The following is a 15174-nucleotide window of genomic DNA, read 5'->3' as shown; positions in this document are numbered from 1 at the left end:
CCTAAGAAGACAGGTTTGCAAAACTTGCAGCCCACCCCAACAGTGGGTGGAAACACTGCATTGATAGAGATCCTACAGTCTGTGCATGCATATGCAGGTACACATGAATGCATAGCAGGAAGGCTAAACAGTAGGTGGAGCCAGAGCCAATGAAAGGCAGAGCCAACTAATTCTAGTTTTGTCCCCATCCTTTTCCCTCCTGAGTTATACAGGGGCAGCACTTAGACTAAGGAACAAGCAGGAAGGTGACAGTATTGTAAGTTAGAAGGCGGGCAAGTGGTGGCTAGTTGAGGACAGAGTAAGGTTGGTGGGGCAGTGCCCCATTTACCCTAATGGACCAGCTTCCATTGCATGCCTGGTGTGCAATGTATATGCCACCCCACCAGGATCCTTGCAATGTACAGGTCATAAATACATTATCTCTCTTTCTCATGCAAACACTCCCTTCTTGCAGTGATGCAGATTTTCTACTTTCAAATATGCAAGATGTGTTTTTTACACCTAACCATCTCTTCACGACAGGTCTCCGAGCTTATAATTCCAACCATGGAAACAGCCAGGCAGAGTTTTTTCCTGAAAACCTATGTGGAGCATGAAATCCCATTGCTCTTCGTGGGAACCACTGGTACAGGGAAATCAGCGATCACCAACAGCTTTCTGATTAATCTCCCAAAGACAAAGTACACTCCCAACTTCATCAATTTCTCTGCCAGAACTACAGCCAACCAGACCCAGGACATTATTATGTCAAAACTGGACAGGAGAAGAAAAGGACTTTTTGGTCCACCAGCTGGAAAAAAGGCTATTGTATTTGTAGGTAAGATCACATCTTAAACATTTTTGTTGCTACGCATTACAGTTTTGAAGCATGCTGTTACAACAGCAGCTGTACTTCCTTTCGCAGAAATAAGCTGTCAAGGACCTCAATCCAGGTAGGGAGGGAGGGAGAAAGACCAGGGGGTGGGGGAAGAGCTGGGTGTTATCAACTTTTCAGCATTGTGATGTATCACCACCCTAACAAAACGATGTTGAAAAGCAGAGGGAAGAACAAGGTGCATTAAGCCTGGCCCCGCAAGGTGCTGGGGTGAAACAGCCTCAGCTCCCTCGCTTGGAGAGGCAGCGGTTTCACCCTGGCACCTCATAGGGCTGGGGCTGATGAGTTGTGAGGCACCAGAGCCGATGGAGCTTCTTTTTCCCTTGGGGTGCTGGGCGCTGGTGACAAAGGGAGTCCCTCCACCGCCAGTGCCCAGCGCATCAAGTGAAAAACAAGCTCCATCGGCTCTGGTGCCTCACAACTCATTTCTCCCTTGGTTTGAGGGCCAGAGTGCAATGGCACCTTCACCCGGTGGTATATCACAGGTGTAACCACTGCCGCTCCTGAGCGCGATATACTGCCGGGTGAAGGTGCCATCATGCTCTTTCTCTTTTCAACTGTGTTGTTTATCTTTATTACCTTTCTATTACAGAATATATAACTTACCTATCTGTTTTTAACTTTGTGAAGTTTATTCGAAATGTATCAAGGGTTTAATTTGAGAACAATGTTTTTCCAAATAGTCTTTTACACATTCCCACTCTTTTTAAAATTTTTGGTTTGGCTGATGCCTAATTGCCACTGTCGTTTTTACCGATTCCAAATACTCACACAATTTGTTTTGCCATTCTCCCTTTGTTGGTATCGTATCCCCTTTTCAATTCCTAGCAATTAACATTCTTACGGCGGTTGTAGCATACAAATAAAAGTTTAATCTAGAAAAGGCTCTGTTCCTTTCTCTAGAGAACATAAGAAGAGCCCTCCTGGACCAGGCCAACAGCCCTTCTTGTCCTGGTGCCTCTGGGAAGCCTGCAAGTAGAATCTGACCACAAGAGCACTCCTCTGCTCCCGGTGTTGGTGTTCAGAAGCATTGTTGCCCCTGACCATTGAGGCTAATAGCCTCATCCTTATCCACACCCTTTCTTTGCTTGCTTGTGTTGATGGGTAGAGGGAGAGGGGTAGAGGGAGTTCTTTTTTGTCTTCGGAAAATAATATCCAATCAATATTCTTCCTAGATGACTTAAATATGCCTGCCAAGGAAGTGTATGGAGCCCAGCCTCCTATAGAACTCCTTAGGCAATGGATTGATCACGGCCACTGGTACGACAAGAAGGATACCTCAAGGCTCGATATTGTGGATGTTCTGTTCCTTTCAGCAATGGGGCCTCCTGGAGGTGGAAGGAATGATATTACAGGTATGATGTCAGATTAAATGCAATAGGTCAACCTTTTATTCTTTTCTGCAGTCACACAGTCAATCAATCAGTAGCTGAACTGGGTTCCACACAGTCACAAAAACAAATTAACCCCCAAAAAGCCTGAAAAACAAAAACGCAAAATAAATAGCAAAAACAAAAGCCCCAGACTTAATTCCTTTCTGGAAGTCAGTTTGACTTCTGAAATGTTCAAAAACTAAGGCGCAGCTTCTGATTGGTGCAGGCGCCCCGGAAACAATAGCCGACAACCACATTGGACGTTCAGCTTCCGAAAAACATGTGAAAACCGGCATCTGGGTTTTCGGCATTTGGGAACCAAGGCGTTTGAGTACCAAGGTGTTTGAGAACCAAGGTACCACTGTATCTGCTTGGGGTCATCAGAAGGAATGGCAAAGCCACATTGAGACTTACTGTGTCTTCCCTTGTGTCTTACAGGACGTTTCACAAGGCACTTGAACATTATTTCCATCAGTGCCTTCGATGATGAAATTTTAACAAAAATCTTTGCTTCCATCGTTGACTGGCACTTCAGCAAAGGGTTTGAGGCCACTTTTCTAAGGTAAATGGACCGTAAGGAATGTGCTTCTCTTCAAGAGAGCACATTTTGTGGTATTTATACACGCAGAAACTGCCCCAGGTCATTGTACCCTTTAAAAAAAGTATAGTTCTCTTTTTCTCTTGTAGAAAAGACTGCACAAGACTCTCTGTTTAGAGTTTAAACATAACACATTACTTTACTTGGTATACTAAAACATAGTAATTTTTTTTCTTAAAAATTGTTTAGGGGTACTCTCATTTTGACTCAAGAAAATCACCATTTTATGGTTCAGATTGGGAAAAATAAATACAGCAAACACAACAAAACTGACCAATCACCATGCTAGATTCCAACTCCTACTCCACACATTAAACACTCGCTTCCATCTGAGACTCAGGAAACACACCATGACAGGAAATGAGGCCGCCATCGGGGGTAGCAGCGGAACTGACAATTCACCATGCTAGAGAAGAAACTATTTTTTAAATTAAAATTTAGTTTCTTCTCCTGTTAGATTAAAAAAATATTTAGGGCTACACGTACCCCTGCGTTTCCCCAGAAAAAAGCACTAAACACACACACACACACACACACACACACACACACACACACACACGTATATATATGTAGATAGGTAGCCGTGTTGGTCTGCCATAGTCAAAATAAAAAAATTCCTTCCAGTAGCACCTTAAAGACCAACTAAGTTAGTTCTTGGTATGAGCTTTCGTGTGCATGCACACTTCTTCAGATACACTGTGTATCTGAAGAAGTGTGCATGCACACGAAAGCTCATACCAAGAACTACCGTATTTTTCGCTCTATAATACGCACCAGACCATAACACGCACGTAGTTTTTAGAGGAGGAAAACAAGAAAAAAATATTCTAAACATGTGATCTGACAGTGAGTTTGGAGTAGCCCAATGCAAAAATCCTGAGGATCCATGTGGATCCATGCTTTGTAACCACGGAGGAGGAAGGGGAACCATGGATCCTCTGCTCACGACTGCAGCAGATCCCACCCGCCACCCGCAGGTATTCGCTCCATAACACGCACAGACATTTCCCCTTACTTTCTAGGAGGAAAAAAGTGAGTGTTATGGTGCAAAAAATACGGTAACTTAGTTGGTCTTTAAGGTGCTACTGGAAGGAATTTTTTTATTTTGACGTATATATATATGAGAGAGAAACTGGCAGATTTATGAGATTTTAAAGGCTTATTCTGAGGCACATAGCAGTATAAAACAAATTCCTGCTGCTCTCACAGTAAAACTCACTCTCTCACTCTCTGCACTTGATAACACACCTAACTGAAAGAAACTGCCTGCTGTGGTGACATCCTAGGATTCCATAGCACATTAACTCTTTCCATAACATTTTGGATGTACCACTCCCACTCATTTCTCCTAACAACATCTAGCTACTATCTACTACTGCCACTGCTCTTGCTATATAATCCTGTACTGTTGCTTGTTTGTTATCTGAAGTGACACTTGATTTAGGATCAGGAGGTTGATAAAGAACCTCCATGGTTAGCAAAATAGGAAGCTGTCATTGGTCCATCTAACTTAGTTCTGTCTGCACTGACAGGCAGCAGTTCTCCAGGGTTTCAGGTTCTGGAGATGCCAGGGACTAATGTGTAAAGCCACGTGCTCTTCCACTGAATTATGAATGGGGATGGGGGAGAAATAATGAGCAGTATCCAATTAAACCATTGTCTCAGAACAAGGATTTCTGCTTGTGCAATGAAACTCCCCCTAAACATGTTCCACCAACCCTTTGGAGCAGATTTGGGGAGGGTTTGGGATAGATGCGTGGGGGGAGGACTTCTGTTGTGCAAAAGGAAATCCTTTGTACTTTCCCAGTCTTAACAGTGCAGTTCTCCAACCAGGTTATGTATGCAAAATACATATAGTAAGGTAATCCATGCACAAAAATGCATATATTTCTGACAGTAACATGAAATGAATTATATTGGGGAAAATTGCTTGCAAAAATGGATATATTAGGCAAATACATCGAAAAGTGTGTATGTTAGGAGAAATTAGCACTAAAATGCTAATGATTATTTTGGGGGGGGATTGCAAACCAGTGTCGAAATTTGCAGAACTGAGCATAAAATAGGGAAAATGAGAATCCGAAATTAACGAATTTGCTCATCCCTAGTGATGTCTGCAACTCTTCACCATGGTAAAGTGGGGAAAGAGAACCTAGGGGCAGGGGGCATGGTGGAAAGAAGCCTCAGGGTTACATTTAAATTTTTTGCTCCTTTTCAAAGGCTTGGCAAAATGATGGTTCATGCTACCATGAACATTTACAAGATGGCTGTGGAAAACTTCCTTCCGACTCCTTCAAAATCTCACTATGTCTTCAACCTGCGCGATTTCTCCCGGGTCATCAGAGGAGTGTTGCTCTGCCCACATACCCATTTGCAGGTGTGAAAGCTACACTTGCTTTTATTTCATCAACAGGGATACCATCATCACCATAAAACTTAGCATTTATAATTGCACTTTAGGTTTCCAAGTACTTTGTATCTATTGCCACATTGCAATGATTCCAACACAATTCTGTAGATTAGGTGAATATTGTATATTGAAGATGGAGGAGTGCAGAGCTGAGGCTGAGCAACTGTGGCCCACTAGAAGCCAACTGGGATGGGGGCGGCGCTGTGGGTTAAACCACAGAGCCTAGGGCTTGCCAATCAGAAGGTCAGCGGTTTGAATCCCCGCGACGGGGTGAGCTCCCGTTTCTCGGTCCCTGCTCCTGCCAACCTGCAATCTACTCCAAATAATAAAAAATCCTACTGTTTATTAATTTCTAGGGTTTAGGGGGGATCCCACCACCAAACCCATAACAATATTTACTGATTAAATTCCTGTTGGTTGGCTACCACCTCTCAGTGGTCAAGAAGTATCAAGATCCATGTGTGTGTGTGTGTGTGATTATGTTCATATCTGCTTCAAAACCAGGCATGGATTGAGGTGGTTCCTTTCTTTTGATAGGATGGGGAGAAACTGATCAGGCTTTGGATTCATGAAGTTTATCGGGTCTTCTACGACCGCTTAATAGATGACGAGGACAGGAAGGTGTTTTTTCACATGGTGAAAGAAACCACCTCTGATTGCTTCAAGCAGAGTGTTGATAAGGTATGTTCATCTTCAAGCAGTGAGAGCTGTTTGAATAAAGAGAGAAAAATAGGATATATTTACAGCAACTGTTATTTTGGTTGCATTGGGCTGAAGAGCTCCCCCACCCCAGTTTCGCATGGTGCAAAAGTGGCAGAGGGATTTCAGCAATTTTCTGGAACTGGGAAATTTCAAGGATGGAACTCAAGTAACATCCACTTCTTATTCTCTGGCTTCTATTTGAGTGGTCAGTCGTAGCAGATGCCATTTATCTTTGCCCAGAATTTTTCTTGGATTGTTGCTACATCACAATTGATTGATCGATCGATCGATTGATGAATACATAAACAAACAAACAAACAAACAAACACTACAACTGATAAATTATGGGTGGTATGCTATGTTAGTCCTACTCAGAGTGGAACCATAGAAGTTAAGCAACATGCCTAACTGGTCCATTAATGTGGGTCTATGCTACGTAGAACCCGGTTGGATACCACCCTATAGGTTTTAGTTTTGAGGGGGGGAAGGCAAGCAAGGGGAACATGATGGAAGCATGTGATTATGCTCGGTGTGAAGAAAGTTGATAAAGAAACATTTCGTCCCCTCTTGTAATATCAGAAGTTGGGACCATCCAAGCTGAAAAGTGGGAGATTCAGGACAGATAAAGTGCATAGTTAAGCTATGGTGTTGGCTATGACAAGATGAAATGATGGCTGCCTACTTGGATGGCTTTAAAAGGGAATTAGACAAATTCACAGAGGATAAGGTTATTAGTGACTACTAGTCATGGTAGCTATATCACGTGTAGTTCCAGAGACAATATGGTTCTACATGCCAGTTGCTGGAGATCATGAGTGGGAGACTGCTGTTGCGCTCATACCCTCTTTGAGAGCTTTCCAAGACGTATCTGTATGGCCACATTGGGAGTGCGTTACTGGACTAGATGGGCTTTTGATTCAACCCAGCAGGGTACTACTTATGTTCTTAGTGTGTCTTCCCACATCTGTTATTTCAGAGTGGTGGTGGGCAGATGGAGTCCAAACTGCTTATGTATTCCTCACTGTCTTCCATAGGTATTAAGCCACTTGTCTCCAACTGGAAAAATCCATGACGATAACATCCGGAGCCTCTTCTTTGGAGACTACTTTAAGCCACAAAGTGATGCAAAGATCTATGATGAAATAACAGACTTAAACAAGCTGACATCTGTTATGGAATACTACTTGGAGGAGTTCAACCAGATCAGCAAGGCACCCATGTCTCTGGTTATGTTTAAATTTGCCATTGAGCATATCTCAAGGATATGCAGAGTACTGAAGCAGGATAACGGCCACTTGCTGCTGGTGGGCATCGGTGGAAGTGGCCGACAGAGCGCCACCAAGCTGGGCACCTTTATGAATTCGTATGAACTCTTCATGATCGAAATCACGAAGTTCTACACCACAAATGACTGGAGAGAGGATATCAAGAAGGTCATGTTGCAGTCAGGGGTGGCCAACAAAAACACTGTGTTCTTATTTTGTGATAACCAAATAAAGGACGAGTCCTTTGTGGAGGACATTAACATGCTGTTGAACACGGGGGACGTGCCTAACATCTTTGCAGCAGATGAGAAGGCTGACATCGTTGAAAAAATGCAGGGTGCGGCAAGGACCGAAGGCAAGAGAATCGAAGCCACCCCTCTGGCCATGTACAACTTTTTTACTGAGCGCTTGAAGAAAAACTTGCACATAGTTTTAGGTACAGATAAAAAAATAAGTTACTTTTTCATTCTGATTTCTTCTAACATTTGACTGGGCTTGTCTGAGAAATAATGGTTATGTCCATTGCAGCAATGAGTCCAATTGGAGATGCTTTCCGGAACCGCTTGCGAATGTTCCCTTCGCTGATCAACTGCTGCACTATCGATTGGTTCCAAAGATGGCCCACGGATGCTTTGGAAATGGTGGCCAACAAATTCTTAGAGGATGTGAAGCTGGAAGATGAAATCAGAAAATCGTATGTCATGGGATGCTTTGCAAAGCTTCCCCCATCCCGCGCCCTCTCTAATATAACAAATCTAAATTGTCACAATTTCTAGAAGGTATAGGCACGTAACTCCATTGCAGCCAAAATCAACAAAGGGTCTTGAGGCACCTTAGATGCCAACAAATTTATCCCAGCCCAGTCTTTCGTGGACTTGATTAGGAATGAGGGAGAAATTTGATTCAGATCACATTTAAAGGCAAATCTACCAAAAGTCACACTTTCTGAAATAATACATGAATGGAAAGAACATCTTTCAAAATTCACATTTCTCTGAAACTGCTACCTTGTGGGCCAAGTAATGTGTACAAAGATGCATTTCCTAGGGGAAAATATGCCTACAAATGCATATATTCATTAAAATGAAATGCAAAGATGCAATCAATTGGGTGAGATTGCTTTCTAAAAATGGAAGTATTAGGAAAAATTGCATACAAAAATCTGAATATTAAAAATTCACACTGAAATGGTGATGAATTTCCAGGGGGATTTTTTATAAAATCGAAACTGAAGTGGAAATGTGAAAAACTGAACTTAAGATTAGGAAAAAATGAGAAACTTGAGAGAAACTGAAATTGATACATTAAATCATCCCTAGTCTTAAGTCTACTTCAGAGATGGTTCTCCAGATATTGTTGAAGTACTACCCTCATCATCCCTGTTTACTGACTTTGCTGGCTGGGACAAGCTTTGGTGCTTGCATTGCCACTTTTGATGCCTTCATAATGACCTAACTGAACTTAGTTTGGCCTGACATGATCTATAGTTAATACTGATCAGGGCTGATTTCTAAGAAAGGTATTAAATAGCATTGTAGGCCATAGATATGTAAAACAGTTTTTGAAATTATTGCAGAATGATGTCCATCACCACAAAGCTTTCTGATATGGTTAATTAGTATGTCACAAAATCAGCTCTTGGCATGTCCTCAAATAACCTTTATATCTTGAGCCAAAGTTTTACCAGAAAAATTATGTGGCTCTTATACAATGTTCGTGGACCAAACAAAATTTAACTCATTGTTTGTATTAGCTGCCTATTAACATGTGTTTTCCCTGTAGGGTTGTGTCCATGTGTAAGTATTTCCAAGAAAATGTGAGAGAACTCTCCGTCAGCTATTACAGCACTCTTCGAAGACACAATTACGTAACACCAACATCCTACCTGGAATTGATTCTGACCTTTAAGGCGTTATTAAATAGTAAAAGGCACGAAGTGGATATGATGAGAAATCGCTATCTTGTGGGCCTTCAGAAGCTTGATTTTGCAGCTTCACAAGTAAGTGTGGACTGGAACAGGTAGATTATATGGAAACTTGTAACTTTTCTGCAGTATCCATTGCAAGCTCAGTATTATTAACAGGGCTGTTCAAAGACAATGGCTGTATACACACCATATATTTAAAGCATGACTTCCTCCAAAGAATCCTGAGAACTGTACCTTACAGAGCTACAATTCCAAGCACCCTTAGCAAACTACAGTTCCTGATTAGTTAGAAAGCAAAATCACTGGCAGATTCTGGTACCTAATTGCACATTAAAATGCTGGTGCATTTTTGTCATGATTTTTTTTCCTGTATCTGAAATTGATTATGAAATGTGGTGAACTGAAGATTGGAATAGCAAGGAATTAATATCTTGATTATGCCCTCTCCCTTGGTCGTCCTCTTTAGGTTGCAGTGATGCAAAAGGAGCTGACTGCTCTTCAGCCGGAATTGATTCAGACCTCCACCGAAACGGAGAAAATGATGATCCACATAGAAAAAGAAACCGTTGAGGTGGATGCCAAGAAGGAGCTTGTGGCTGCAGATGAAAAGGAAGCCAATGAAGCTGCAGCTATTGCCCAGGGTATTAAGGTAATTGTGCTGTGCAGCCCGGTGCTCCCTCCCCATCAGAGCTCATCTTTCCAGTGCAGTGTAATAATTGAGAAATCCGAACTAAGAAAGGTGTAAAGAGCTAGCAGTGACGTGTTGTTTCTGCCCTATTTATTGTTTCCCTGGAGGAATGTATGCAATGCTAGTCCTTCTCAGAGTAGGCTCATTGAAATTAATGAACCCAAGTTATTTCTGACCTTTAATTTCAGTGAATCTGCTCTGAGTAGGACTAGCATTGACTCCAGTCCTAAGGCTTCAATCCTATACCTCAAGTGTGGGAATGTTTATCAGCCCAAGGGCCACATTCCCTTCTGGGCAACCTTCTGAGGGTTACATGCCTGCGGTGGGCAGAGCCAGAGGCAGAAGTGGATGGGGCGACAAATGCAATTTTTACCTTTTGTACAGTTGACTAGTTTCTTCATAGCCACACACCATCCAGGCAAGCAAGTGGCAAGTTCATGGACACAGACCAGTCAGACAAAAACAGTTGGGGGACAAAGTGAGGGGGGTGTTGCCAGAGGAGAGCTCTGAGGGCTAGACAGAGAGGAATAGAGGGTTCTCCATCCTCTACTATGTCAACTTACCTGAGAGTAAACCCCATTGAACTCAATAAGACTTGCTGCTGAATAAATATACACAGGGCTGCACTGTCAGCACATGATGTGTCCTTCCATGGTTGGTTTTTAACTAAAGAGCAGCCACTTAAGAGGGGATGGCCACACTGGGAACATGATGCCGCTGAGAGGGGATTCAATCCCTTGCCCCCAAAACAGTTCTGATCTGCCTCCCCAGGGCTGCTACCTACCCCAGAGCAGGGAGAAACTATTTCTCCCAAATACATATATGGTAAAAGTAATGTTGGACTAAAAATGCCCCCCTTTTGTGGGGTCACAAGAGAGTGAGTGTGATGCAGTTAGAGTGCTAGGCCAGGGGAGGGCAGGGTTCAAACCCCACGGAGTTATAAAACTCACTGGGTGACCATGTGCCTGTTGCACCAGGGAGTGCATTTGACAGGTGGGGAACTGCCAGCGAGAGGGCCCTTGATCAGTTTCAATCAAGGCACATCCAGTGGCAGCACCTGCAATAAGAAAGAAAAGGGCTGTTCTTGCAAAGTTGTTGTTTCACTGGACTGTGCAGTGGCATCCTGACAATGTGGTGGGAATATATTTGATGTGATGACATAAAAAAAAATGTCCAGTAGCACCTTAGAGACCAACTAAGTTTGATGTGATTACAGGAAGAGTGCGAAGGGGACCTGGCGGAGGCAATGCCAGCCCTGGAAGCTGCCCTTTCGGCTCTTGATACCCTGAACCCTGCAGATATCTCCCTTGTCAAGTCCATGCAGAATCCACCAGGACCTGTCAAGCTGGTCATGGAGAGCATTTGTGTTATGAAAGGAATAAAGCCAGAAAGAAAGCCTGATCCAAGTGGAAGCGGTAAAACACACACACGCACACACACACACGCACACACACACACGCACACACACGCACACACACACACACACACACCACAAACATTTATTGGGAGGGGTTGTCATGTGCTTTTTTGCTGAAATTGAACATTGCCATCGTATCACTTTATATTATATATTAAGACATTCACCCAGTAGAGTTTAGTCTATTAGGGCAAGTGCTGCCCTGCCCTACCAAGCTGAGCCTGTCCTTAGCCAGCCCTACCTTTGAAGGTGACCCAGAAACTACAACTAATCCAGAATGCGGCAGCTAGACTGGTGACTGGGAGCGGCCGTCGAGACCATATAACACCGGTCTTGAAAGACCTACATTGGCTCCCAGTACATTTCCGAGCACAATTCAAAGTGTTGGTGCTGACCTTTAAAACCCTCAGTGGCCTCAGCCCAGTATACTTGAAGGAGCGTCTCCACCCCCATCGTTCTACCCGGACACTGAGGTCCAGCTCCGAGGGCCTTCTGGCGGTTCCCTCACTGCGAGAAGTGAGGCTACAGGGAACCAGGCAGAGGGCCTTCTCGATAGTGGCGACCATCCTGTAGAACGCCTTCCCATCAGATGTCAAGGAAATAAACAAGTATCTGACATTTAGAAGACATCTGAAGGCAGCCCTGTACAGGGAAGTTTTTAATGTCTGTGTTTCATTGTATTTTAAATATTTTGTTGGAAGCTGCCCAGAGTGGCTGGGGAAACCCAGCCAGATGGGCAGGGTATAAATAATAAATTATTATTATTATTATTATTATTATTATTATTATTATTATTATTATTATTATTATTATTATTCCTGCTCCTCCTTAGTCCCAGTGTTGCTGTTATAGAACTCAGCAGGAAGGAGGGTGAAGACAAAGCCAGAATTAGTTGACTCTGCCTATCATTGGCTCTAACTCCTGCATTCTGCCTTAAAAGTCTAATAGGCCTTAGCCTCCACTGCATTTAATGCAATAAAATGGACCATAGATACAAGTGTTATGGGAAGTGAGTCATTATACCACCTTATCCATTTGCTTTGGCTTAAGAATTACCTGGATGTTCAAAAAACTATTTCAGGGGAAAGAACAGAGAGGTTGAAAATCTTCCAGATTTGTTAAATGAGATATTCGTATTTTGAAAACATTTTAATATATATGTATTTATGTGAAATTTCAGGTAAAATGATAGAAGACTACTGGGGAAGTTCCAAAAAGGTTCTAGGGGATCTGAAATTCCTTGAAGGCTTGAAGACTTATGACAAAGACAATATCCCATCAGCTGTAATGAAGAGAATTAGAGAGAAGTTCATCAACCATCCGGACTTTCAGCCAGCTGTCATAAAAAATGTATCATCCGCCTGCGAAGGCTTGTGTAAATGGGTGAGAGCCATGGAAGTGTACGACCGTGTTGCAAAGGTGGTAGCTCCAAAACGTGAACGACTCAGGGAGGCTGAAGGTTTGCTCGCTGTACAGATGCAGAAGCTCAATACGAAGCGAGCAGAACTCAAGAAGGTGATTGACCGCCTCCAGGACCTGAATGACGAATTTGAAGAAATGAACAACCGGAAGAAAGAACTCGAGAACAACATTGAAATATGCTCTCAGAAGCTGGACAGGGCTGAAAAGCTGATCAGTGGCTTGGGAGGTGAGAAGGATAGGTGGACGGAAGCAGCACGCCTGCTAGGAATTAAATACACTGACCTCACTGGGGATGTCTTGTTATCTTCAGGGACGGTGGCTTATCTGGGAGCCTTTACCGTTGATTACCGTACAGAATGTCAGAAGAAATGGCTGGCTTTGTGCAAGGAGGAGAAAGTTCCATGCTCTACTGATTTCAGCCTGAGTAACACTTTAGGGGACGCAGTCAAGATCCGTGCCTGGCAGATTGCCGGATTGCCAATTGATTCCTTTTCAATTGACAACGGCATCATTGTTTCCAACTCAAGACGGTGGGCTTTAATGATTGATCCTCAAGGGCAAGCCAACAAATGGGTCAAAAATATGGAAAAGGGCAATAAGCTTTCCGTTATCAAGTTGTCTGACACCAACTATGTAAGGACTTTGGAGAACGCCATCCAGTTTGGAACCCCAGTCTTGCTTGAAAATATTGGCGAGGAATTGGATGCGTTCTTGGAGCCGGTGCTGCTAAAGGCAACTTTCAAACAGCAAGGTGTGGAGTACATGAGACTGGGAGAGAACATTATTGAGTACTCAAGGGATTTCAAGTTTTACATAACGACACGCTTAAGGAATCCTCATTATCTTCCTGAAGTTGCTGTGAAAGTTTGTCTGCTCAATTTTATGATCACCCCTCTAGGGCTTCAGGACCAGCTTCTTGGGATTGTGGCTGCGAAGGAAAAGCCTGAGCTGGAAGAGAAGAAGAACAAGCTGATTGTAGAAAGTGCAGCAAACAAGAAACAGCTGAAGGAGATTGAAGACAAAATCCTGGAAGTTCTTTCCAAGTCGGAAGGAAATATCTTAGAAGATGAAACAGCCATTAAAATCCTCTCTTCTTCCAAAGAGTTGTCTGAAGAAATATCTGAAAAGCAGGAAATTGCCACTATTACCGAAATGGAAATAGATGCCACCCGAATGGGGTACAAGCCAGTGGCCGTTCATTCAGCAACAGTCTTCTTTTGCATTTCTGATCTGGCTAACATTGAACCAATGTATCAATATTCCCTGATATGGTTTATTAACCTCTATGTCCAGTCTCTTGCCAATAGCAGGAAAAGCGATGTTTTGGAAGAAAGGATTGAATTCATAATTGACCATTTCACAATCAGCATCTACAACAACGTCTGCCGATCCCTGTTTGAGAAGGACAAGCTTCTTTTCTCCCTACTTCTGACTATAGGGATCATGAAAGGGAGAGATGAGATTGATGATGAGGTCTGGCGTTTCCTACTGACGGGTGGCATTGCGCTTGAGAACCCGTATGCGAATCCTGCCCCAGAATGGTTGTCTGACAAATCGTGGGCCGAAATTGTGCGTGCCTCGGGGCTGAAAAACTTGCGTGGGCTGTTGGATCATGTGGAGTCCAATGTCACGGAATGGAAACTGATTTATGATTCTGCCAAACCTCACGAAGAAGAGTTTCCCGGTGAATGGAATCTGGTCACGGGTCTTGACCGCATGGTTATCCTCCGATGCCTGAGACCAGATAAAATCATCCCGGCCACCCAACTGTTCATCTCAGACAACATGGGGAAGATATATATCGAACCCCCAACATTTGATCTTGTTGGAAGTTACCATGATTCCAACTGCTGCGCACCTCTGATTTTTGTCCTGTCGCCAGGTGCTGATCCCATGGCAGGTGAGGTTTCTTAAATAACCCAACATGAAATCCTCCTTTCATGATACTGCCTTTTGGTTGAACAAGGCTATAAATTGCATCTTTCACTACCCACACCCTGAGCAGCAGCTCAAACTCTGACCCAGAGGAGTGCACAGCCAGCTTTTTTAAAAAATGGCAGTGCAAGCAGATGAGGTGCTGGACCCAGACCTGGGTCCCCAGTTCTGAACTTGAGCCAGAGATTCCATGGTCAGAGGCAGTAATGCTTCTCAGTGCCAGTTGCCGGAAACCACAGGAGGCAAGAGTGCTGTTGTGTTCAAGTCCTACTTGCGAGTTGCCCACAGGCCTCTGCTTGACCATTATGAGAACAGGATGCTGGACTAGATGGGCCATTGGCTGATTCAGCAGGCTCTTCTTATGCTCTTATGAGACCCTCAAACTAGGATCCCCAGAGGCAGCATCTCCTGGGCCAGATTCATCTGTAGGTCCAACCTTCCCCTCTGCCCCGGGGCCTGTTTTCCAGCACATAAAATGCACCCAGAGGGAACTCAGTGGGGAAAGACCACAGCTCATGGTACCCTTTCCATGGAGAGGGTCCCAGGTTCAGTTGCTGGCATCT

The 15174-nt window shown here is 43.6% G+C and overlaps 1 protein-coding gene across 8 annotated transcripts in view; it reads left to right on the top strand.

The window, feature by feature from the left end:
• The window catches only part of DNAH3 (dynein axonemal heavy chain 3), an 84409-nt gene that overhangs the window by 57702 nt on the left and 11533 nt on the right, over positions 1-15174 (top strand). For all 8 annotated transcript variants that reach the window (XM_081169312.1, XM_081169310.1, XM_081169306.1 and 5 more), the window contains exons 43-53: positions 523-817; positions 2050-2229; positions 2686-2809; positions 5066-5222; positions 5793-5936; positions 6992-7658; positions 7751-7916; positions 9005-9221; positions 9616-9798; positions 11054-11252; positions 12435-14576. In XM_081169312.1, the coding sequence (XP_081025438.1) occupies positions 523-817; positions 2050-2229; positions 2686-2809; positions 5066-5222; positions 5793-5936; positions 6992-7658; positions 7751-7916; positions 9005-9221; positions 9616-9798; positions 11054-11252; positions 12435-14576 (4474 nt within the window). The remainder of the gene's footprint in view (positions 1-522; positions 818-2049; positions 2230-2685; positions 2810-5065; positions 5223-5792; positions 5937-6991; positions 7659-7750; positions 7917-9004; positions 9222-9615; positions 9799-11053; positions 11253-12434; positions 14577-15174) is intronic.

The sequence above is a fragment of the Podarcis bocagei genome (genome assembly GCF_964188305.1).
Source record: "Podarcis bocagei genome assembly, chromosome: 14".
Taxonomy (NCBI): domain Eukaryota; kingdom Metazoa; phylum Chordata; class Lepidosauria; order Squamata; family Lacertidae; genus Podarcis; species Podarcis bocagei.
The sequence above is the reverse complement of the archived record's forward strand: the minus strand, read 5'-3'. Positions and strand labels throughout refer to the sequence as shown.